Below are 24,907 nucleotides of genomic sequence, written 5' to 3'. Positions count from 1 at the left end.
TATGTTATGAGTTTGGCTGTAATAATGTTGTTACGAGACTACAAAAAGTGGTTACACAGATTGGTTGGATGGACAGGACAGAATGATTGTCTGATAAATGTTCGTATCGTTGAAATATAGAAATAAGTTGATATAATAATTGAGGTATACAAATTGTAAATCTAGGTATACAAATCTTGACATCTTATACGAGCGATCCGAGAAATTAAGTGGTTTAAAATCGATTATTCAATTAAAAACTTCTCTCATTGATCAATCTTTTCAGCGTTTCCCACGTTTCTTTCTTATAATTCCATCTGTCAAAATTTTTATCACATGGTGAACTTTTTTCTTAGAGTTATTATACTGATGTCCAATACCTTATGTGTTGTGTGAAAGACTCATGTACTTATTATTAAAAATCATCTACAAAAAACAAAATATTATTTAGAGCAGGAATTCATTAAAAATTTTAATCGATACTAATATTTTATTTGAAACAAGAACAAGTATGCATATAATATTAAATTATTATATTGTTTATTTATAATTTTGAAAAAATGTATTAATGTATAAGGAACTGCAATTAGTTGCAATATTGCAGTATGTTTCGCATGTATTTTAGCATTTAAATCTTAAATCTTCGCTTAATAAAGTTAAGCAGCCAATTGTTTTAAGGAAATTCTATATATTTCTTATTATAATATTAAATAATTTTATTAAACAAAAGTTAATGGTTAAAATATATTATTCATATATATGTAAGTATATATTGACTCCACATATGAATTAGTGGAAAATATGCTAACAACTATTGCTAAAGTTAGGCTTAAATATGTATTTTAGATATTTATCTGTTAAGAGAGTACGCAATATATATGTGTATTATCTAATTATTATTGCAAAAACCTAAAAACATTAGAATGGGATACATCTATTGAAAATACTCTAAGGAAAACTACTCGAAATAATATAAAAAGAACCAAATCAAAACAATTTTCACCATTTTAAAATTACTAAGTAAAATTAATATAACTTAAATTTTTAACATTTTACACACAAAGTTTCTTGGACTTAAATATGAAATAGTTTAATCATTTCCAGGCGTCATATGGGTATTCAATGAGAATACCACCCCCAGTGGTAGCTAATCCATGTCATCATCATCATCGTCGGAAATTGTGTATTTCTTTTGCGAACGTTTTCGTCTGGTTTGCTTTTTTGTTGTAGATGAACTGCTACCACCACCGACTGTGGAAGGAGTTGGTGTGGCTGGTGCACTTGCAAGAGATTTATTTAGTTTGAGCTTCATTTTGACTGCAGCTGCTGAAGTAGTTGCAATTTCTTCATCCTCAGAACCATCATCAGCATCATCATCGTCATTGTCAGAATTATCAGAACCACCTTCAACACTGCCAGTACCAGCTGAAGCGGCAGTAGATGTTGTGATACGCTGACGTGCATTTGAAAATACTTTTTGTAACTCTATCGAATCCAAATAGATTAAGGAGGCTTCTTCATTATATATTTGTGCATTTAAGCATAGTTGCGCAAAATCTTTTTCAAGATCATTTATATCGCCGTATTTGCAATCTTCTATTCTTTGTAGAATCTTCTTAATATCAACTGGCCGTTTTATCACATCATAATAATCAGGCAAACGTTGCCGTGATGGTAATTTCATAAACGGTTCCGATAGAACCCGTCCATCATCATTCGTGTACTTTATTACAGCAGACATTATTTTATTCATTTGTTTCTTAAGACGTTTATCAATATTTTGACGTCGTCTTCTTTTAAGAATTACGGATTCTTCATCTGAATCGTCTTTGCGGTTTTTGCGTTTACGACGCTTACGTTTCGCTTCTTCTTCCTCCTCCTCCTCATCAAATTCAGCACCATCATCAATTGCTTTTAGCCATTCCTTCTCGGTAAGACTATCAGTATAATCAACTTCCTTCCGTTGTCGTGAGCCTCTACCTATAAATTTAAAAAATTAAATTGAATTTATGTAGAAAATCTTCTCTAAAAACTGATAAATATTCAAATATTTGAATTATTTACAATTAAACTATTAAACAATTAAAGGTTACCTACGTATATAAGTACGGCCCTTTACTTATTTATTATTATAAACAATAGAAAAGTACATGATTTGTGAATTGGTGGTTTAAAGATTTTATGTTCTTAGAAGAAAAATAGACAATAATAGCAGAGGAGTTGTAACAACATTAATTATAAATATTAGGTTAAGTGTAGTTATAGCAGAGAGATACGATCTTTTTAAGAATGAGTGTCTAGATCAGTGGAGTATACTATTATATTTCACTGATCTCTTTGAAAGATTGTATTGTATATGCCCTTGTATTGCCCTGCAGGTAAAACCCATGTGTCTTTAAATTGGTTTAAAGATGATGTTATATTAGAACTTTATACTCCAAGCTTATACCATAGAACATTGACTATTGAGAACTCAGTGCAGCCTGCTTAAATTTAAAGCAAAATAAAATTTGTGGAGATATTTTCATTCATAGGCACTATCCTATGAATGTGCCTATGACAAAGGCACTAACTTTTATTGTATACACTAACGTAAATAATATATAATTAAAGAAATATATTAAATGTGTGTTTCAATTGTGATCTTTAATTACCAGTATCCCGTATTTACGATTCACAATTACAATTTTGAACAATTATATATATTTAAAAGTGCTTCAAGAATAAAGATAATATAATAATTTTTCGCTAACTAAATCGCTAATTCTCATGACTTCAGGTATTTCAAGTCCAATAGATCTGTAGCTCCACTATAGCGGAAAGATTATTTCACTTCATCCAGTAGAAATTCTATCTTAATACATACCCACATTTACCTTTTCGTTCCTTCACATATTTTCTCTCCTCACAAACCATTCTACCTTGGAAACTACCTTATGAATAATTTATGTTTCAACACATAACCTGCTTAAAATAATCACATTATCAAAAAGCATAAATATACTTTTAGGATTGTCATGTATCCTTCAATTTTACGGAATAAATAACTTATATTTTTTCTTTTATACCGTACTACAGAAATTGTGACATATATTATGAGTTATAAATAAATAAATGATAGTTTTTTAAAACTTGCAAGTATTTAATAATACTTAACAATTGATTCTTACCTAAAATTGTATCTTCATCATATTGATGCCATCGCTCAACCTCATCATCATCTTTGGTTAACCAATCGGGTAACTCCGATTCATCAATTAAGCGCTCTCTTCCTGGATGAAGCTCTTCATCCTCCTTTTTACGATCAATATCCATTTTTTTAAATAATTCTACTTCTTCTTCACTACGTGCAATCATCATATTTATCATTTCATCATCGGGAACTTCATTTTCCTCCTCTTCTTCGCCATCATCCTGATGCAATATAGTTTGCAAAAATTGCTGTCTTTCACTACCTGTCGATTTTTGATCAAACATACCAGCTTGAATAACTTTTTCATCCATATTTAATTTATAACGCGCTGCAGCAAGGATACGTTCTTCTACTGAATTTACAGTCATAAGTCGAAGTACCCGCACTTCATTACGCTGACCTATACGATGGGCACGATCTTGTGCTTGCAGATCTTGATGCGGATTCCAATCTGAATCAAATATAACTACAGTATCTGCTGTTTGTAAATTCAAACCCAAACCACCAGCTCGAGTTGAAAGCAAGAATACAAAGTAATCTGAACCTTTTGCGTTAAATTTTCGTAATAATTCACCACGATCTTCTGCTTTCGTTGTGCCATCTAAACGTAAATAACCAAACTGCCGCCATCCTAAATAATCTTCTATAATAGTCATACATTGAGTCATTTGACAAAAGAGTAATACTCTATGATTTGAGGCTTTTAATTTTGGTAATATCCGATCAAGTAATTCGAATTTGCCGGAAACCCGATATAAGTCAGGACCTACACAAAAAAAAAAAAATACATTATGTAAAGAATGTAGCTACTTTATTAAATATAACTAGGTTTACCTGAAACTACGCCATGTCCGCCTGTATGATCACAAAACTTTTCTTCAATATGTTGAAACATAAATGGATGATTGCACAATTTTCGAAGCTGTACGATTGTGTTCATCAGGGCTTTAGCTCCTCCTTTACCCTGCTTACCCTTTTCAGAACCATCAGTTAACAAAACTCCCTTACTTTGCATATGCTTGTATAATACTCGCTGAAGTCCCGACATGTCACATTTTATGATATATTCAACTTTGTCGGGCAATTGATGTTCTACTTCTTTCTTAAGTCGACGCAATAAGAATGGACGCAATACTTTATGTAAACGTCTTATAATCAAAATTGTTTCTTCTTCATTCAATTCCACTTTTTCTCCCGTTGTGGCGAAAGGTGCATTGAACCATTGCTCAAAGGTAGAACAAGATTTAAATATTGACGGCAACAAAAAATTAAGTAGAGCCCATAATTCGGGCAATTTGTTTTGAAGAGGTGTACCTGTTAGTAATAGACGATATGGTGCGATGTAGTGTGTATTTAACACCTGTGTCAATTTGCAGTGATGATTTTTCATTCGATGACCTTCATCAATAATCATATATTTCCATTGTATCTTTGCTAACACAGCTTTATCCTTAATAACGTATTCATATGTTGTAAGTAAAACATTGAATTTAGTAGCACGCATTTGATTTTGTAACAAACGTCTTCCTTGAGGGCTACCTTTATAACTCACTACACCCACCGAAGGCGCCCATTTCTCAAACTCCAATACCCAATTTGGGAGTGTAGAAAGTGGTACAATAATTAAATAGGGACCCATAACCTATAATTTGCAATATTTAATAAGAATTTTAAGTAATCATTTAACTGAATCATTACCTTTTTTCTGTCCATTAAATAAGTTACTAGAGATATTGTTTGTATAGTTTTACCCAAACCCATTTCATCAGCTAATATTCCATTTAAATTATTATTATATAGTGAGACCAACCATTCAAGACCCTTGAGCTGATATTCTTTTAATTGTCCATTAACCATAATGCTTGATTGCTCAAAAACTTTTTCATGTATTGTGTGAGCAATGCTGTAATAAGTTTGTTCTTCAGTACGATATTCGTCATCTTCAACTTTTGCTTTTTTAATTAGATCCTTAGCATCTTCGTCGTTTTTGGGCTCTATAGCATCCTCAGTATCCTCTTTTTCTTTTTCTTCCTTCTCTTTTTCTTTTGTGTCAATTTCACGCATTTCATTATCGCCTTCGTCATCAGATTCAGCTTCTACCCAATCCCAACCAGGATGCTGCTCCAACCAACGATGCAAATGCTTTAGCATTGGTGCATCTTCATTAGAAAGTTTATTTCCTGTAGCTTGTTCAACGACAGTAACGCGCATATCTGCTGCAATGCAACTTTCATCGATATTGACATATTCACCACTCATTAGCAGTTCCTTCTTATATTGAGCCAAACGCTTGCACTCATCTTCTTTCTTTTTCTTCTGATCATCTTTATGTTGTTTAACCATCTGCGTTAAGTTGCTTATATATTCGTCGGTTTGTGAGAGCAAGAATGCTAAACGCTTATCCTTCTTTTGATCAATAAGCTTACGATAACCTTCTTCATCTTCTGCCATGAGACGTCGCATACGTTCCTTTTCTATACGTTCTTGTTCTTTCTTCTGTTCACGTTCTGCATTAGCATGGTGATTCATTATAGCTTTGTTCATACGTGCCAGTTGGGCCTACAAAGAAATTAAATAATTATTACAATTTATAAATAATAATTTTATTATTTTTAATGAAACCAACCTTATTGTTGCGATGATATTCTTTGAAGTCTTTGCCATGTTGTAAAACGGCTGCTAAGAATTCTTGATGTTTCTGTCTACGTTTACGTTCAGCTTCCAGCTTTTGTTGTTTCTCGAGTTTTTCTGTAGCACGTGCCTCACGGAGCCCCTGTCGTTTTGTCCGTTTATATGCTTTAATATTAACAGCTGTTTCCAAAGTAGTATCTCTTCTAGTGCATTGCACAACTTCGGTTCGTAACTGACGTTGAAAATTCAAAACGCGCAATGCTCTTAATTCAATTGCCGCTTGTAAACGTAGATCTTCAGACATAATTGCTGGTAGGCGCTGCAACTCTTGCATACGCAAAGAAATCCGTGCCGCTATACGATTTTCCCGTTCTTGCAACAAAGTTATGGGATCAAGTCCTATGGGTTTGGCAACAGTTGTAACACGATTGGGCTTGGGCATAGGTTGTTGTGGTGGCGGTGCTCCTTGTTTTGGTGTTTGCATACCTGGCGGCACTTGTGACGGCATACCAGGGCCTGGTGGCATACCGGGGCGAATACCTTGTGCCATTGTTGCCGGCATTGGTGAAGATATTGGTGGTTGCCCGCCGCCCATCATAGGCGCTGAGGGTTTACCTCCGTTAGGTATTTGATGCTGTTCTTGTGGTGGCGGTGGAGCGCCAGGCGGTAACTGTGGTGGTTGCGAATGTGGAGGCTGCATTTTGATAGTACCTTGTTGAGTATAGGGACTGGCAGGAGGAGTCGAACATTGTGGCGGTGTACCTGCATTACTTGGTGGCAATGGTTGCGAACCACTTGGACCAGGTTGTTGACCAGGCGGTACTCCTGGATGTTGTTGTGGTACTGGCGGTACTGGTTGTTGTTGTTGCTGGGATGCTTGTTGAAGCACTTGTTGCATTTGCATTGAAATGGGTTTGTTGCGTGCAAGTAAACGATACGCAGTTATTTGTGTCCTAAGCATATTAACCTGATTTCCAGTCAAATGCTGATGTTTTGAAGTAGCACGAATGGCTAACAATTGTGAGTATCGTGGATCTTCTTGTAGTCCCTTTTCTTCCATTGTATCAATGGCACGCTGAATTGCATTAAGATTCTCTTGTCCGGGACGTTCTGGACCTGGTGGGGGACCTTGTCCAGGAGCAGGGGGGCCCTAATAAAGATAAGTAATTAAATTAATTATTTTACAACTTATTAGTTTTACTATATAGTTAAATATAGTTGCACTTAGTAACAGCATTTTTTGTAATCGGCCCAACTTAACCTATTTTAATTACTCTAACGTTAACAGATAAAATAGAACAAACTTGCATATTTTAAATAAGATGATGTACAATAAGGAAGTACAAATATTTTTATTTATGGCCCAAACGACACAGATTGACTAGCAATCTATGTGCATACCAAAGCCAAAACTTAAATCTAGCAAAAAAACTTATTTAAAAAATGAAAATTTGCAACTATTGTAGTAAATATAATTGTCTGATAAAAATATTGTAACCAATAGTGGCAGAACATGTCGTGATAAGATGTTTCAAAGAAATTTATGCATGAACTTAAATTAAGATCACTAAGGCACTGGCGGGATCAAAATAGAAATATAAACATTTTATAAAAGTTCAAATTTTTGAAAAATATAATTTATTTATTTGTACTAAAAATATCTCTCTAATGTTGACATTGAACGAACCAAATATTTTGTCATTAATTTGTTTAACAATTCGAAGAAAAAAAACAGCAGAGGAAAAATTTTATATATGTATATATTCTTTTAGTATATAATATATAATATTATCTGTTGATATAAATCATAAGATAAGATACTTCTTAGTTCTTATATTTTTTTTCTAAACAGATGGCAAAGCTGTTTGTTTGGAGATATGACAGATGATACACACAGATGCTTAATAATTTGACAATTGTTCGTTTGTTTTCCTCCTTTGGTGCATTTTTTGTATAAATTTATTTATATAATATATATATTTAATTAATGTGGACCGAACGGTAGTTTAATAACAGAAAGAGGTTGTGAAAGTTATTTCTTAAAGTTCTATTTTTAATTAAATTTCAAAAATTATTTGCCATTTAAGAAAATTACTTTAACTTTTAAAAGGTAATAAAAAATAGTATTAATTATAGATTCGAGGTGGTTGCTTAATTTAGTTAAAAAAAGTAGCTGTTCTTTCTTTCTGACTATAATAAGCAGATTATTTTTAAAGTAATTGAGGTAAGTTACTCCTACCTGCAAATATATTTGTATATATGTATGTATTCTATTAAAAAAGTTCAGAATATTACAAAGATGGGAATCCAGAGAGAAAAGAGTCAAGCCACATCAATTTTTTATATCAAATCAGTTTGTAATATCACTCGGTCCAAAAAATTAAAACAACTATTTATCATAATATAAAATTAAAGATAATTTGTTATATTAAATTTTATTAGTATATAATGTATGTATATATGAAATAAGCAAAAATATAAATAAATAATACAGATGATTTACGAAGTAGACCGAATATTATGTTATATATAAATAATCTATAAGTTTTTTTTAAAATTAACAAATAAAATTAGTGTTTTTATTTCAATATTTTTTTTAATTATTTAAAGTAATATAAAACAAAAAACAAAATAAATTAAGCCCAACAAAAAAAAAAACAAATGAATATAAATATTTAAGGTCGATACCAATATTTTTATGTTTATACAATCTATGTATAGTATAGAAAATATAATATTTTTTTAATATTATATATGAAATAAACAAAAATATAATATAAAAAAATTTCAAAAATAAAAAACTAATAATACATAAATAATATATATATAAATAATATTTATTAACAATATATATAAATAAATAATAATTATATATAATATATAAATATAACTTATTGAAATCATAAGAAGCTGAAAGAGCTTTAAAAATAAATTACATAATATAATAAAATATAATATATATAATAATATAAAATATAATAAAATATATATAATAATAATATAATATAACAATAACACAATAAATATAAATAATATAATATAATAATAATATAATAATATAATATAATATAATATACAATAATAATATAATATAATATAATATAATATAATAATAATATAATATAATAATATAATATAATAATATAATATAATAATATAATATAATAATAATAGATTGAAATAGATTGAAATAGATTGAATAATAGATTGAAATTATGTTAAAATATATTTTTGAATTTCAAAAAATTGTGCAAAATAATAAAAAAGATCGTGTATAATATAATATATAAAACGATATAAAATAAAATAAAAAATATTATAAAATAACTGAAGAACAACCAATAAGTGTTGAATTAATTTCTTGATATATATTTCTTGATCTATTTGAAAAAGTCTTATCTAATTAGTGATGTGATGCAGTTATGTTGGTAACGTGTGACACATGACAAAATGACATAATTTTATTCTAATATTTTATTTTCCATCTTTATCATTCATCAAAAAAACTGATTAATAAAACATTTTATTTTAATAATTATTTTGTTTAAATACGAAATGCACATAAATGTACACTTTTTTAAAGAAATTATGTAATAAAATATAACATTTAAAAAAAATTAACTTAAGATTTACTGAATCTTATATAACATTCATACAAAGGTTGGAGTTTTTCAGTTTATAAACGTTATATAGCTTTCATTAAATAACAGTACGTTTACACTATTTCAATTAACACATTATCACAATTAACTCCATAAATGTGTTCCATCCAAAATTCATAAAAAAATGATAATTAAATCAAAACATGGCAATTATTCAATAATTGCCTTTTATTGGACGACTGCTGCTTCGAAACCTTTCAATGTGGCAACCATGTCTCCAAGTTCTGCTAAACACAAACTAAAAACATAACACCAAATCCCATTTAAAAATAAAATTTCAAACAATTAATTTTCTGAAATATATAATAATAAAAAACTGATCAACTTTCTGGAATTGTTATCAATTTAATATTATTCAATTCCTAACATGGAATTTTTATGAAATTGGCTATTCCTCTCTGTCGTTTCTTTGGTTTAGTGTTCGATAATTTAATTGCCATAATAATGTTCACACTAATTCTAATTGCGCAAAAATCTAAATTTAGGATCGATACTTGTAAAGTGTGACAGTATTGTTTAGTTGAGTGTCAGGAACTGAAAAACTTAAGTTTTAAGAAATAATTTGAAAATCTGAAATTATTTAAATGATAAAAATGTATAAAAGCTACATCAAAAATTTAACTAATTGATTAGTTTTTTGGTACTCAATAGTATAAATACATATATTTAAATTCATAATTTATTATATTTAATTGATAAATAAACGTACATAAACATTCAAGACTAAGTCACTTTTATTAAACTTCTCAGTTTATAAGGCTATATCCAAAACTGAACCAATCTAATTCAATAAGAACACATCATTCAACTGAAATGCTTTTGTGGAGAATGAAAAATAGTGAGTTCTGATTGTTTGATTTATTGACAACTATAGGATATAGTCATCGGATTTTCTTTACTAAAATACTTTGAAACTAATAAGACTGTATGACCTGTAATGTCTCTTCAGTGCAATATAAATTTCTCGGCAAACTAAATATACTTTGTACGTCTGCCAACAAATGACAATAGTTCTTAATAGTTCAATAAGAAATTCCTTAAAAAAATCTGCTAGTTTTCACCAATAAAACTATCGGAACAAATCTATTATGTTGAGGTTGATTTTTTTTATATAAACAAAGGTACAGACAAATTAGCTGTTTAAGCCCGTTTTCAATGTCAAAAGCTACTAAATATCAATGCTATTATTTTTTAAATATTTCTAAAAATTAAACCCTTAGCCAGCCATTTACGGTGATAACACTTATATTTTGTTTTTATAACCTGTGCCGTTCTGCTACCCTTACACCAAGTCGCAGAATGCTCTTAGAATTATAACATTAACATCTATCAATAATTAGAACGCCTATATAATTAAAACAACTATGAATACTTAGAACGCCTATGTAAGGAGTAACAATCTAATATATTTATTTCGCTGATAAGTATCACCACTTATGATGAAAACCTAATCCGGAACAAGTCAAATATATTTATATACTTATTTTAATATGGGACCGAAAAAAGTCAAATCTGTATTTATATATTATATATATGGTATATAAACAAAAAATAAAAACAATTTTATAATATTCATAAAATATTGATAAATGAAAAAAGTCTCAGTTAAAAACGCCACTGTTTTAACTGAATTGTTTAAGGTTTTATAAATAATTACAACAAACTTTTATGATGCGACTGACAATCCAAACTGTGAACGCTGAGCTTTTGGGAATTCAAAATGTAAACTCGTTTTTCAGTTTGCTGTTAACTGATTGGAGTATAAAACAAACTGTAGCTGAAGAAACAATATTTAACTATTTTACAGAAATTGGTGATTCAGCAATTAACGTTAAAGTATTTTTGACGACGGTTTAATATTGAACTTGGAAAAATGGTTACTAAAGAGGTGATTGATAAGTACTTTGATTTTATTTACCCATTGGCTGTTCGTGCTGGAGAGATCTTGCTTGAAGGTTACTGTAAGACTGCTATACCTGTTGAAATTAAGACGGACTTCTATGATGTTGTCACAGAATATGACAACAAAATCGAAGAATATTTAATGGAGCAAATATTGGCGACTTACCCAGATCACAAATTCATAGGTGAAGAAGACACAGCTAAGAACGATAATATAACTAAGGATCTTACCGACGCGCCAACTTGGATAATAGATCCAATAGACGGTACAGCCAATTTTATTAAGCAAATACCACATGTAAGCGTGTCAATTGGTTTGTCAATCAATAAAGAAATTGTTTTGGGAATTGCGAATAATCCGGTACAGGCAAAGATGTACACAGTGAAATTGGGACAAGGTGCGTTTTGCAATGGAATTCCAATTAAAGTCAGCCAATGTGAAAAGGTAAAATGAATATTTTATCTATTATATTTCAAAACAATTCATGATTACTTGCATTTTTTTTATTACATACGGAATGCTCCATTTCGTAGATGAATGATGCTAATGTTGGATATGAAGTATCTTTATTGCATGCACCAAGCATTCGAGATAAGCACATAAAACGCATATACCACATTGGAATACATGCAAGACGGTAAGAAAACAAAGTTTATGGTTTATTTAGTTGAACTAAACTCTATTTGATAAACAGTAACTCACATCTTATCTGTCTGCTATTTAATCACATATACATATTATAGCTTTCGTGTGTCTTTTATTATTCAAATCATAAAAGTGGGTCATTTTACATTTAACTTTTTACGAATTCAGACTGACTACATTTTTTTTAATTTTAATTACAATTCACACTTTTTTAATTATATAAAACAATATACAATATATTGTATTTAGAATTTGATAAAGGAAAATTTTAGATTCGTCATACGAAAAGTTTTTACAATTCTGCTACTTTAGTAATGTGTAAATAACTGTAAGGATGTGATGTTATCTAAAGTTAAGGCTACCACTGCATACATAAACGGGACTCTCCCATTCGTAAGCTTCCTATTCAATGATATATGTGCTATAATTTAACAAAGTATTACATAGGTGGGGGCGATTCAAAATTTGTTGAAATCTATAGATATTCGCATCAACTTGATATATAGTTGATATAGTGAAACAGTTTTACTTTTACGTATGTATACTTTTCCATATCCTAGAAATTTTTATTGTTTTTTATTCAGTCGAAACATAAAAACAAAAAAGTGAAAAGTAAGGAAGAGTCAGATGATCTAATTTAAAATGGTTTTACTATTGATTAGATTACATTGAAGTAGCAGCAAAGTTCACTTAATAATAATGTCTAATATAATGTCCCGTTGTGATACCACGGAGTCTCCTACTGTTCTGCAACAGAATTTTTGAAATTTATTCACTTAAAGGCAATATACAACTCAACGATATGCAGGTAACTGTATGCAATTTGCCCACGCTCCAATAAAATCCTGCTCTTCCATTGAGATGCCGCATAGAGATATCAGTTTTGTAATAGGTTTACTTACAGGTCACTGCATTTTAGGCAACCTCCAATTTGCTTTATTTCTGTGCAGCAAATGCGTGGTGCTGCCTTACCACTTTAGAGACTTTTTTTTTTGAGAATCTTGGTTAACTACAAGATCTCCCCTTGAATAGCATTATATGCTTTGTCCAAAGTTATGAGTGGTCCTAGCCCCTGAATTTTTAATTATATGGTAACACAATGGGCCTATAGCACTTGGGATCACCGGTATAACCAAACCTAACCTAAAGGCAATATATAATTGAGTACTTTATGTGTATAGCGAAATTTAATTCCATCAATTGATAAAAAACGAACAAAAATATTTTCTAACAGATATTGAATCTCGAATCATTAAAAATCTTACTTTTAGTAAGAATGAAGTAAAGAAATGTTTTCTACCCAAATCTCTTAAATTAACATATATTCTTTTATATTCTGACTTTGTTTTAAGAAGTAGAATTCATATTCCTATTTTTTAGAGAGGTTTTGAAAAGTAGTGAACTACAACAACAAATATTTCTACTTTTTTTTAATTTAATTGAAACTAACTTCCTGCCAAACCTGTTAAGTTGTCACGTTACCCATTTTTGCACAACTCAATCATATTCAATATATAATTCCATATATGCCCAACCATTAGTTAGACGTAATCTTATATGAAACCATAGAATAAAGGAACACAGTAAGGTTTGTGTCTTTTTCAAATGAATTAAAAAAACCCATTTTCTATCGATCTCTGGTGCGAGCCCTAATAGTCAAAAATATAATTAATATTTTTTTATCAGAATTTAATCTAGAAAATAATCCATTTTATAGAGTATTGTCATATTCTTGTGTTGTTGACTCACTTTGCATGGTGGCTGCTGGTAATTTAGATGCATTTCATATTGAGGATATGTATCCATGGGATTGTGCTGCAGGTTATCTACTTATCTGCGAAGCTGGAGGTGTTGTTACACATCCCTATGGAGGTAAATTCGATATTGAGAAACCTGACTTAATATGTGCTGGTACGGAAAATTTACGCATAGAAATGGAGCAACTAATACGTAAAGCAGATAAAGAAAAATCTGTTGGAGGCAATTAAAATTAATGCAAATAATACTAAATTTTGATAACGCAATCTCAACAATTAAAAATTCTTTATCTTACAAATGAATCTGTACTTATTTCTTAAAGAACATATAATTAAAATACAAATATATATATGATACGTAACTGAATTTAATATAAGTGATTAATTAAAATTAATACAATGAACTTTGAGATGTTATTTTGAGCATTAATAAAATTAAAAGTAATATGCATTCTCACAGATAATATTTTTTTGAAATATAAAATATTTTCAGGTTTGCTAAATAAAATTCCCAGAACAATAATAATGACGTACGACAAAAATTTAATAATTAAGCAATTGTAATAAACTGGATATTTATGTCCGCAATAAAAGTATTTTACATTAAATACTGTAAGAGAAACTACATTTGATTAAACATGTAGTTTTTGCTAAGTTAATTGTTGTCATTAATTATTGTTTATAAAGTCATCAATAGTTTCTTAAATATAATTAAAACATGGAATTTCAATAGAAAAATTACTGGGTGTAAGGAAAAATTATATTTATTTTAAGCAAAAATATTCATAATTGCTAACTGAATGAGATTTATTTTAATATATAATTATTAATATTAGTTAAGGTTGTACGCATTGATCTGTTGAAACCCAAAACAAAAGTATTTCTTTCCTAATATAAAATATAATTACTTTAACAATGTTAATTCGATAAATATAAAATTCACGTAATTATTTTCAATTTTGTTAGACAGGCGGCGGAAAGAAGAGATATAAGATAACAATCGAATCTCTGGTGAGAAAAAACTTAAACTTTTCATGCGTGAAAACATAACTAAATATTTATAAAGAGATTTTTCGAACAGTAGTGAACTACAACAACAAAAATTTATTTTTTATATTAGTTTAATTAATTGAATTTTTGGCTGACCATACAGCTGTTTCGAGTATTGCCAAATACCTATCATCAGTGGTCTTGGAAATAATTCTTGTATTTAATTATTCGTAAATAATTATTTTTGAGACTGCAAGTACCAGGAATCAAACCCGGGTCCTGCTAAATCTGAAGCTCAAATAAATATTTATATGAAATTTACCGAATTATTTTTATTGAATTTGATGGTACTTACTTAAACAAAATTTCACCCAAAAAGAAACGAATATTTTATTGAAAATGACTAATATTGGGTAAATTTTTTTTCTAAAATTAACAAAACTAACAAAATATATGTTAATAATTTATAATAATTTATAGCTTAAGCTTACGTTAAATAGGAATTAACTTCTCTCCAAACAAGTAATTGTCAAGCCCTGATTCTCAAATATTTTAGTATAATAATTTTATATTCATATCACAAAATCACAAATTTTATTTGTGAGAATTTGAATTTTTGGAACGATATTTACACTCTCATTAAGTTTAAGCGTATCTAAAACAAGTTGCCTCATAACCAAAACCAAAATTTGCGACTTGCAAAGAATACCTAACTTTTTATACTTTATTTCTTAAATACTTTACCGGTTTATCAAATAATTATTTTATTAGTGTATGTTATTTAAAAATACGCGAAAAATGCAATTTAAAACATTTAATTATTTAAACCAAAAAAAACAATAATAAGTGTATTCTTTTGACATGAATTGTCCAATAGAACAACTTTTGGTGGTTAACAATAACGTGGCATCACTGTGTAAACCAGTAAACATATGACAAGTAAAAAAAATTCAAACAAATTTGCTGTTAAATATTATAAAGAAGTTTTTTATATAAATATACATATATTTATGTATATTTATGTATATTTATTTACAGTTTTATTTTACTTGCAATTATCTTATAACTTTTTGCTTTTATTTTAACGGGTGTGCTTTGTTTTTATTTATGTATTGCACTTTTTAATGAACCCAAAAATTAAAAATTCCTTAATAAATAATTAACTTCTTCACAATTACTAAACTGTCAGTCATTTTCACAAATTTTATTAAAAAAAATTACTAAATCATAATTTTTTGTAAGTATCCAAACATCAATCATAGTTTTTTTGTAAGTATCCAAACATCAAAACTTTGGATCGTATGATATTTGTTACTTTTACAATGTGTATATCAATCTCATGATTAATATCCACAAAGACTTCGGAGCGGCTTTCAATCCAAACCGGTCTTCGGGGCAATATTGTTATTGCCGTTACAGACATAACATATACTAACAGCACTCTATCTATTGATGGATTGAAATAATTCCCAAGGAATTCCAATTCTACTACGTAATGAATAAACCTATACTATATCTAATTAAAGCGCATATCTATTGAGTAATACAGCTATATAATAATACCTATGTTAATGATCTAGTACAAATTGTGTTGGAGAAGAGACAATTTTCTTTCATGAAAAGGTTAAAAATTTAAATTAAAACAGAGCTTAGCTAAATATATTAATAATCATTATATTGATTTTCGATTATTATAGGCTCGGCATAATAAAATTTAAATTAAAATAAATTAAAATAGATATGTTTGGATACTTACTTACAAAAAAACTATGATTGATATTTAAATTCACTCATTAACAATCGCAACAGTTGTAAATAATAAACAGCTAGATTGTCTTCCAAAATTAATTTACAATAGATCAGTTTCAAGATTTGGCACCATTGTAGTGCGAGGTGCTTATTCGTTAAGTGCTGCCAGGAAAGAAGGCTTATTTTAACGTATTTCGTTTTTGCTTTGCATGTTAATTTTTAAGTGATATGTGTTTATTAGAGCATTTATGTCATAAGAATACCCCTAATATAAGATAAAAAAATTATTATATTAATACTTTAGCTCTATTCAACCTAGTTTTTTATAAAAGCCGTCTTTTATTTATAAAGCATATGCATATGTGTAACACAACAGGTGGCAACGCCAGAACAATATCAATAACATATTGTATATCTGGCAAGCTGTGAAAGTTTCAACTTCTTCAGATGTTTAGTTAGCTTTTTGCAAATATTTGAAATAGTGTAGCTTGGTAATTTTTTATGAAATGGAAAAAATTGCATATCGTGTAGAAATAAAATTCCTCCATGTAAAATCAATGAAAAATGATGCAATCAAATTGATAAATAAAATATTGGAAAACTTAATTTTAAACCTGGTCATACAATCCGGTATATTTATTTAAAAAACTTTTTTTATTAAAATTCTACCGCAAATTTGTTTGAATTTTTATTACTTGTGATATGTTTACTGGTTTAGATAGTGATGCCAAGTTATACTTACGCTACAAAAGTTGTTCATGTCAAAAGAATACATCTATAATACACCTATTATTTTTTTTTTGTAGAAATATTTTAAATTGCATTCGTCATTCAAAACAGTATTTGGAAACAATGGATGAAACATGGATCCATTTCTACACACCTAAGGGTAAACAATAACCCAGAGGATGGGTACAGCCTAGGGGTAGTATTCCGAAATAACCAAGTACTCAACAATGTGCTGGAAAAGTGTTGACTCCGGTATTTTGGAATTTAAGTGGAATAATTTTCATATACCTTTTGGAAAAAGGAAAGACAATAACATCAGACTACTATTGCATATTATTGTATCGTTTGAATGAAGAAATCAAGAAAAAACGACCACATTTGTGGATAAAGAAAATTTTAAGTAAACATAGTTGAGTTGTTGTCAATCTTCATAGTTAGATCTTCATAGTTAAAATTATGTTAATCATTTTTAACATTGAAAACTTTTATGCAGAGGTCTTCAACCGAAATTTTTAATCATAACAATAAAAATTCTCCTTCTGTTTTTCTGCCAAAGCGAGCAAATGACGGTTCAGTGTTGTATTTTATTTGTTTTTATTTTATTTGCAATACTCTTATAAAAAACAAACAACAAATTTGCAACAATAATTTGTGTTGCTTACTATTGGAGTTGATTTTTATTATTGGATACAAATGAGCTTAGTAGTGCCGTGCTTGCATGCGTAAGTGAAGTTTACTTGATAATTGATAAAAATTTAATTAAATAGGGTAATTCATATGCATTGTTTGCTATTTTCGCTATATATTGACATATAGATGTGTTATCTCTTGTAATTTTTGTTGTAATAAATAATGAATTTTATGCACACATAATAAAAGTATATTTTGAAATTAGCTGTTTATTAGTTCATTTAGTTCAAAATTAAAAAAAAAAATGTCGCATTTTAAATTAATTTTTTAACGATTGAAAGTTTCAAATAGTAAAAAAAAAAAAAGCAAATGAAGCAAAAAAAAAACCAAATTGAATAGCTAATCAGATCGTTTTTAATAATAAAATTAATACAATCAATAAAAATTCAATAAATAGTAGAAGTATTTAGACCTGCTCGGTAACTAGGTAAAGAAATAAAACTTTATGTGCATTTGTTTTTGTTAAATTACAATATTACCGAGTTATCAAAATAGCAGCTGATTTTTTTTAATCTCAAGTATTGTACCAAAAACAATTATGGTGTACTGATGGGTCCAAAATGGAAGATGGCAATGCAGAAGCAAGAATTATGGGAAAAATAATAATTATGGGAATAATGGTAAAAACCGGTTCCACTTTTCAGGCAGATGTACATGCCTTAGAACTATGTGCGAGAGAATGTCTACGCAGAAGCACCCAAGATACCAAAGTATGCATTCTTTCGAACAGTCAAGCAGCTCTAAAATCTTTAGCAAACTCTTCCTTCCAATCCAAGTTGGTCTAAGAATGCTTTCAACTTTTCAATACCATAGCATCGAGAAAATATGTGACCGGGACATGAATGGTATGAAGGCAAGGAAATAACAGACTCCCTAGCAAAGAAGGCTGCATCTACTCCTTTTATTCGTACAGATCGCTTCTGCGGGATAACAAATAGCTTCACAAATAACTTATTATTTAAACGTGAGAAACAAAATCTACTTGTACACTGAAGATCCCAAACAGACATGCGGCTGTCAAGAAGATTCACTGATCGTGAACACACAAAAGTTGACGCTATCCTTATCCTTAGCAGAAAATCTACACTGAACTTCTAACTGGACATTGTAGACTTAATTATCACATGAAGATTATAGGTGCGGTAGAAAGTGATTTCTGTCGATTTGAACAAAACATCAGAACATATGCTATGCAACTGCCTAGCGGTAGACTCGACTACTATGGAAGCGGGATCTGAGGCCCAAATCAAATAGGTAAAATTAAGCCTACAGAAATTACGAGATTAATATATAGTCTAGAATTGTTTTAGATTTTTTTGAGTCGGGGTGCATTCATAGCCTATAATTTAATAATAATAATAATTGTACAAAAGCTAAATTTAATTTGAACTTTGAAGTGTGTTTGGAAATAATATTATAAGAAATAAAGAAAATTGATAAAAAATTAAATAAAATAAGAAGTTTAATTTTAATTTTAAATGTCTTTCTTTCACTTTTTCTCGCATTTATTAACAACATAACAAATAAAAAATTTCAGATGCCTTGGTTTCTTAAATTTTACATATTTACCGAGAAAGAATTAATAGGGACGTTTAGACGTTTGTCATTTCATCACTTTACCGAATACCAAATTACCGAACAGAAACAAAATCTAATAACTAAATGTATTGATTTTACTTGTTTCTTAAGTAAATATAAATTATTATTATTATTATTAATATATTTTTTATGTATAAATATTTCTTTTTAATATTTTTTTTTATAAAAAAATATATATAACAACGATATGGGATAACTCCAAGAAGACATCAGACGTATGAAAAATAGACTACTTGCTAAACAATTATCTAATTATCTGTTACAATGCGCTAATTACGCTGGTATAAAGGGAATGTTTAATAATAATACTTTTCTTTGAATCACAACAAAAAATTTAATAAAATTAAGATAAAACCTTTTTTTTTGTAGATAAGTTCGAAAATAAAAAATGTAAACAGTAATAGAACATTAAGTCGGCTTCAGCTTATCTTACGTGAGTCAGCAATTTTTACCCAAAAAAAGTTCAAGTATTAACACTAACTCTTAGAGCTTGGAGAAAAGCATTTATGAAATTTTAATCCATTTCTATTGTTGAATTGATTAAATAGAATTGATTTTGAATGAGAAATCACAAAATTCTTTCAATGTTATAAATTTATTTTTATTTCTATTTAAATTTTATATTAATTACTAGACTTATTTTTTCTTTGCTTTTGTTACAACTTCCATCTATAAGTACTATGTTAGAATTTAAGATTTGAATGTGTTAATTTTATTATAATATTTAATTCTCATAGAGATAAACCCTAAAATGAGTTAAATGCTAGTCTAAACACATAACAATATATTTTGGAAACAACCAAAGCATTTAACTAAAATTGTAAAGGGTAATTGCTTAAATTTTCTGATAAAGGTGCATCCACACCAAAGCGAACGCTTGCTAACGAACGAACTTTTGCAGGTACGATTACCTGCGAATGCACCTTAACGCACTATAACTACAGTCAAACTTCTCTATAGCGAACTTCCCTATAATGAATTCCTCTCTATAACGAAGTTTTATTGAAGACACAGAGATTTTTTATATTTTTTCATATATTTGAACCTCTCTATAGCGAACCTCTCTCTTGCGAATTCCTCTATAACAAAGTACGAAGGTACGTAAGCAAACCTCTCTATAGCGAACCTCTTTATTGCGAATTCCTCTCTATAACAAGGTACGAAGGTACGTATGTTAAACAAATTTTTACATACAAAAAAACCTCTCTATAACAAATTTATTCAGATGCAAGTTAAACACTCTTGACTCTTTCAACATGTTGAAGAAAAAGTTAAAATGTCCAAATAAACAAAAATAATAGATTTTTTTCGAGTTGAATAAAATATATTATAAAAATATAAATTCTATATAATAATAAATTAAATAGTAATTAATAAAAATAGTTTTTTTTAAATACAAACCAATATATGTTTATTGTTTTAAATATGAAGGTTTATTTATTTAGTTAATTATGAAGGTTTATTTAAATAAACATACATTTTTTTTAAAATAAATACATAATTATAGTACTTAATTACTAGTAGAATGGAAAAAAAAAAAAGACCAACAAAGGAATATTTGTTTAACCTCTCTATAACGAGGTTTTTTTCAGGCACCAACGACTTTGTTATAGAGAGGTTTGACTGTAGTTACATCGTTACCCATTTACCTCAAATACGTGAATACCGTTAGTGTTGAAACAAATATATTAATTAGGTAAAGTTTTCCTGCAGATAATTATAAATGACTGGCCTAGTAACAATGTTAATCAGGGTCATTTTTGCAAATAATTTAATATTTTTAAAAAATACTAAAAACAACCAAGAAATAATTTTTACTTTACGAAATCTTAAAAAAATTATTATGAAGAGGTTTTTCGAACAGTAATGAACTACAACAACAAAAATTAATTTTATATTATTTTAATTAATTGAATTTTTATTAATTATAATTTGATATACGAGTGCCAATCTTTAAATAGAAAAACACTGGTACACTGTGATCTTTTCGATATATTGTGCTAGCTAGCAATTTCGTCTATAAAGTATTATTATAATAAATATTCTTAATTGAATTTTTTTGTTTTTTAATAGTTTAAAAGTTTAATAAAAAAATTTAATAAAAAAACACTAATAGAGCAAAATGCAAAAGTTTAAATTTTATCGAGCTTTTTACTTGGCGGTAATAAAAAAAATAGTTTCTAATTGTGCTCTTTGAAGACTAAAAGCTGTACGCGAAAGCTTTTGATTTAAGTGAATAAGAAAGCTTTTGTTAACCAATTTGACATTTCAATAATATTTAACTTGTGACTTGTGTCTCTTAATTTGCAAAAGTGCTCAGTTTTTTATGAAGTCAGTAAATAGCAACGTTGATGAAAGTGTGTGTTTTATGAGTTCAGTTGTCAGATAAAATTGCCAACGGTAGGTCGTTTTCTTTCTTTGCAACGGACTGAGCACACACAAAACATGTCACTCGACAACCAGAAACTGAAATTGTACTACAACACAGCTTTGAATTTGGTTATGAAATGTGGTCCATTGATGAGGGAGGGTTACGAGAAGGCTGCAGATAATTTCAAAGTAAAATCAGATTTCTATGACTTAGTCACTGTTTACGACAAACAAATCGAAGATATTTTAATCGAAGGTTTACAAAAAGAATTTCCAGAATCTAAATTCATTGGAGAAGAAGAGTCAGCAATTAGTAAGCGTGAAGCCGAACTCACTGATGACCCCACTTGGATTATCGATCCCATCGATGGCACCTCAAATTTTATACACAAAATCCCACATTGCTGTATATCGGTTGGCCTTGCCATCAATAAGGAACTGGTCGTTGGCGTTGTTTACAATCCCATAGCAAATGAATTGTACTCAGCTTACAAGGGACATGGCGCATACTTAAATGGACAAAAAATACATGTCACCAATTGCGCAAATGTGAGCATTACATAGAAATTAATTTATTATTTTTTTTTAAAGCAGTAAGATTATATAATATTTTAACAAAAATAGTAAGAAAGTGCCAAAAATATCGTAGATAAGAAAATTATGATTATTATTTCGAAAATTTGGTTGCAAGTGAAGATATATGACAAGCGTAATATAATTTTGTGGACGGCACTACACCAAGGTACCTACTCTGAACTTTTCATAGGGTTTGCTAAGTGCAAATAAACTCTACTAATTGACGAAATATTGCATTACCGAAACTCGCTAAGTAACAAACAGATTTCATTACATGTGAGTTAATATGGGATAATTAAATTATTAAGTTTACAATAAAATAAAACCGCAGTAAAACAATAAAATACAACACAAACAGAACAATACGAAAACGGGCAAGTTTGGATGCATTTCTTTACATGCTATCTTAAATATTACGGGTTTTATAATATAATTTATTATATTAGAATTTAATTTTTTTTCCCCTGCTTTTGTTTAATTTACTGCATTTTATGATCATATATAATTGAATATTTTTGAAAAGAGAACAGCATATAGTTACATCTACATATATAAAATTTTATATATTAACTCAGATAAGGAGTGCTGTTGTAGGATATGAAATCTCGCTCATACATGCCGAACGTGTACGTGATAAGAATGTGAAACGTTTAACCAAATTGGCGTCGAATAGCACAAGGTAAAGTTGAACATTTAAAAGAAGAAGAAAAAAAAGAAGAGTAATATTTTGAATATTCTGCATATTAATTTACAGCACACGGAGTATGGGTAGCGCTGCACTAACACTATGCTATGTAGCTAAAGGCAACTTTGATTGCTATCATGTGGAAGATTTAAAATCTTGGGATATAGCTGGTGGTGCAGTCATTTTACGCGAAGCTGGCGGTGTATTACTTCATACTAAAGGCGGTGAATTTAATATTATGAAACCAGATTTGGTATGTGCCGCTACAATGGACCTAGCAAAGGATGTAATGAGACTAATTGAAGAAGCTAACCAAATTACTGAGTACACTATCAATTGAAAACACTAATAACATAAAAAATGCAAATATTTATCATTAGCTAAAAGTTAGTTATGTTAAACTAAATAGAGAAATATTAAATAAAGAGTTATAACTTACATTTGGCGGCATGCCGTGCGTTTGATAACCCATGGGTGGCATATTTGGGCCTTGTGGTGGCATTTGCATGCCCATGTGAGGTGCTAAAATAGTATAAATCCCACATAAGCGTTTATGTATTTTTATTTTAATATTAAACTTACGCATTGCTTGATGATGTGGTGGCATATGATGATTTTGTGGGGGACCTGGTGGTCCTGTAGGTGGTGGACCTTGACCTGGAGGTCCATTCATATGTGGAGGTCCACCTTGCTGCGTTTGCTGTTGCGGCCCCGCACCAGGCGGACCATGTTGTGGTACACCATGTGGTGGTGGATGTGATATTTGTGGTCCAGCATTAGGAGCTCCACCAGGTGGTGGTGGTCCATGCTGATTGGGTGGTACCTGGCCATGAGGTGGTGGTGGACCATGTGGTGGCACACCATGTTGATTAGGCGGTAAAGGTCCGTGCTGTTGCAATTGCGGTGCACCATGTGGAGGTCCATGTTGTGGCACATGTTGCATAGGATGTCCATAAGGTGCACCTGGATGTCCGGGAGGAGGCGGACCATGATGACCGGGTGGTGGTGGACCATGCTGATTTGGAGGTGGAGGTCCTTGCATATGGCTTTGTTGTGGAGGAACATGTGGTCCAGTAGGTGCTCCCGGTGGACCTTGTTGCCCTGGCTGTCCTGGTGGAACTTGACTTTGAGGTTGATGAGGGTATGGACTATGTGAAGGCGACGGCGCCGGGCTTTGAGAAGGTGGACCCATCGGGCTTGGAGCTTGAGGTGGCGGCATTGGACTGTTTGCTGGCGAAGGCGATGCCATATTATTTTCTTATTTATATAATATTACTTTAATGCACTATGTTGTCACTAACAATGATACACCAAAGCACACAATCCAACCAGTAATTTTTTTTTTGATATAAACCACTTGTATAATATACACTCCGTATTTAATAGTAAAAAATAATGTTCTCCATATTTTTCTAACGAACTTTTTGTATTCAATATTCACAGTTTTGTTGTTATATTTCTATAAAATACTGCATTCATATCTTTTGCAAAATGTAGACGACGCGACGGAAAATGTTAATGGCCGAAATAAAAAGTGAAAACCGTGCTACCAGATCTTTATTATCGTCATTAACAATAACCAAGATTTCAAGTAAATGTATTGTATTTATTACAAATGATAACAATAGATTATTGATATTTTTATTTTAACATTTACCACAAAATTATTTGAGTATAAATGTAATTAATTTTATGATTAAACCATATCCGAAATATGTAGTGCTTGTTTATTTCATATTTTTTTTGGTG

At 29.7% G+C, this 24,907-nt stretch overlaps 3 protein-coding genes across 3 annotated transcripts; 2 read left to right on the top strand and 1 right to left on the bottom strand.

The window, feature by feature from the left end:
- Nucleotides 1–838: 838 nt before the first annotated feature.
- On the bottom strand, nucleotides 839–24,712 carry LOC119668377 (ATP-dependent helicase brm). Its single transcript, XM_038077858.1, has 7 exons — nucleotides 23,741–24,712; nucleotides 23,598–23,680; nucleotides 5,799–6,953; nucleotides 4,871–5,731; nucleotides 4,007–4,814; nucleotides 3,150–3,938; nucleotides 839–1,959 (listed from the first exon to the last, which is right to left on the bottom strand). Exons 1-7 carry the CDS (start codon nucleotides 24,405–24,407, stop codon nucleotides 1,127–1,129), a joined length of 5,196 nt encoding a protein of 1,731 aa, XP_037933786.1. The 5' UTR covers nucleotides 24,408–24,712; the 3' UTR covers nucleotides 839–1,126.
- LOC119668379 (inositol monophosphatase 1-like) lies at nucleotides 7,810–14,161 on the top strand. Its single transcript, XM_038077861.1, has 5 exons — nucleotides 7,810–7,825; nucleotides 7,940–8,027; nucleotides 11,273–11,812; nucleotides 11,902–12,005; nucleotides 13,731–14,161. The coding sequence occupies exons 3-5, from the start codon at nucleotides 11,339–11,341 to the stop codon at nucleotides 13,999–14,001; spliced, it is 849 nt and encodes a 282-aa protein (XP_037933789.1). The 5' UTR covers nucleotides 7,810–7,825; nucleotides 7,940–8,027; nucleotides 11,273–11,338; the 3' UTR covers nucleotides 14,002–14,161.
- Nucleotides 21,853–23,596, top strand: LOC119668378 (inositol monophosphatase 2). The gene is made up of 3 exons (XM_038077860.1): nucleotides 21,853–22,446; nucleotides 23,049–23,152; nucleotides 23,228–23,596. The coding sequence occupies exons 1-3, from the start codon at nucleotides 21,973–21,975 to the stop codon at nucleotides 23,496–23,498; spliced, it is 849 nt and encodes a 282-aa protein (XP_037933788.1). The 5' UTR covers nucleotides 21,853–21,972; the 3' UTR covers nucleotides 23,499–23,596.
- Nucleotides 24,713–24,907: the final 195 nt, after the last annotated feature.

Source organism: Teleopsis dalmanni, chromosome 1 (genome assembly GCF_002237135.1).
Source record: "Teleopsis dalmanni isolate 2A chromosome 1, ASM223713v2, whole genome shotgun sequence".
NCBI classification, from domain to species: domain Eukaryota; kingdom Metazoa; phylum Arthropoda; class Insecta; order Diptera; family Diopsidae; genus Teleopsis; species Teleopsis dalmanni.
Note: the sequence above shows the minus strand (reverse complement) of the source record. Positions and strands in the feature narration are given on the sequence as shown.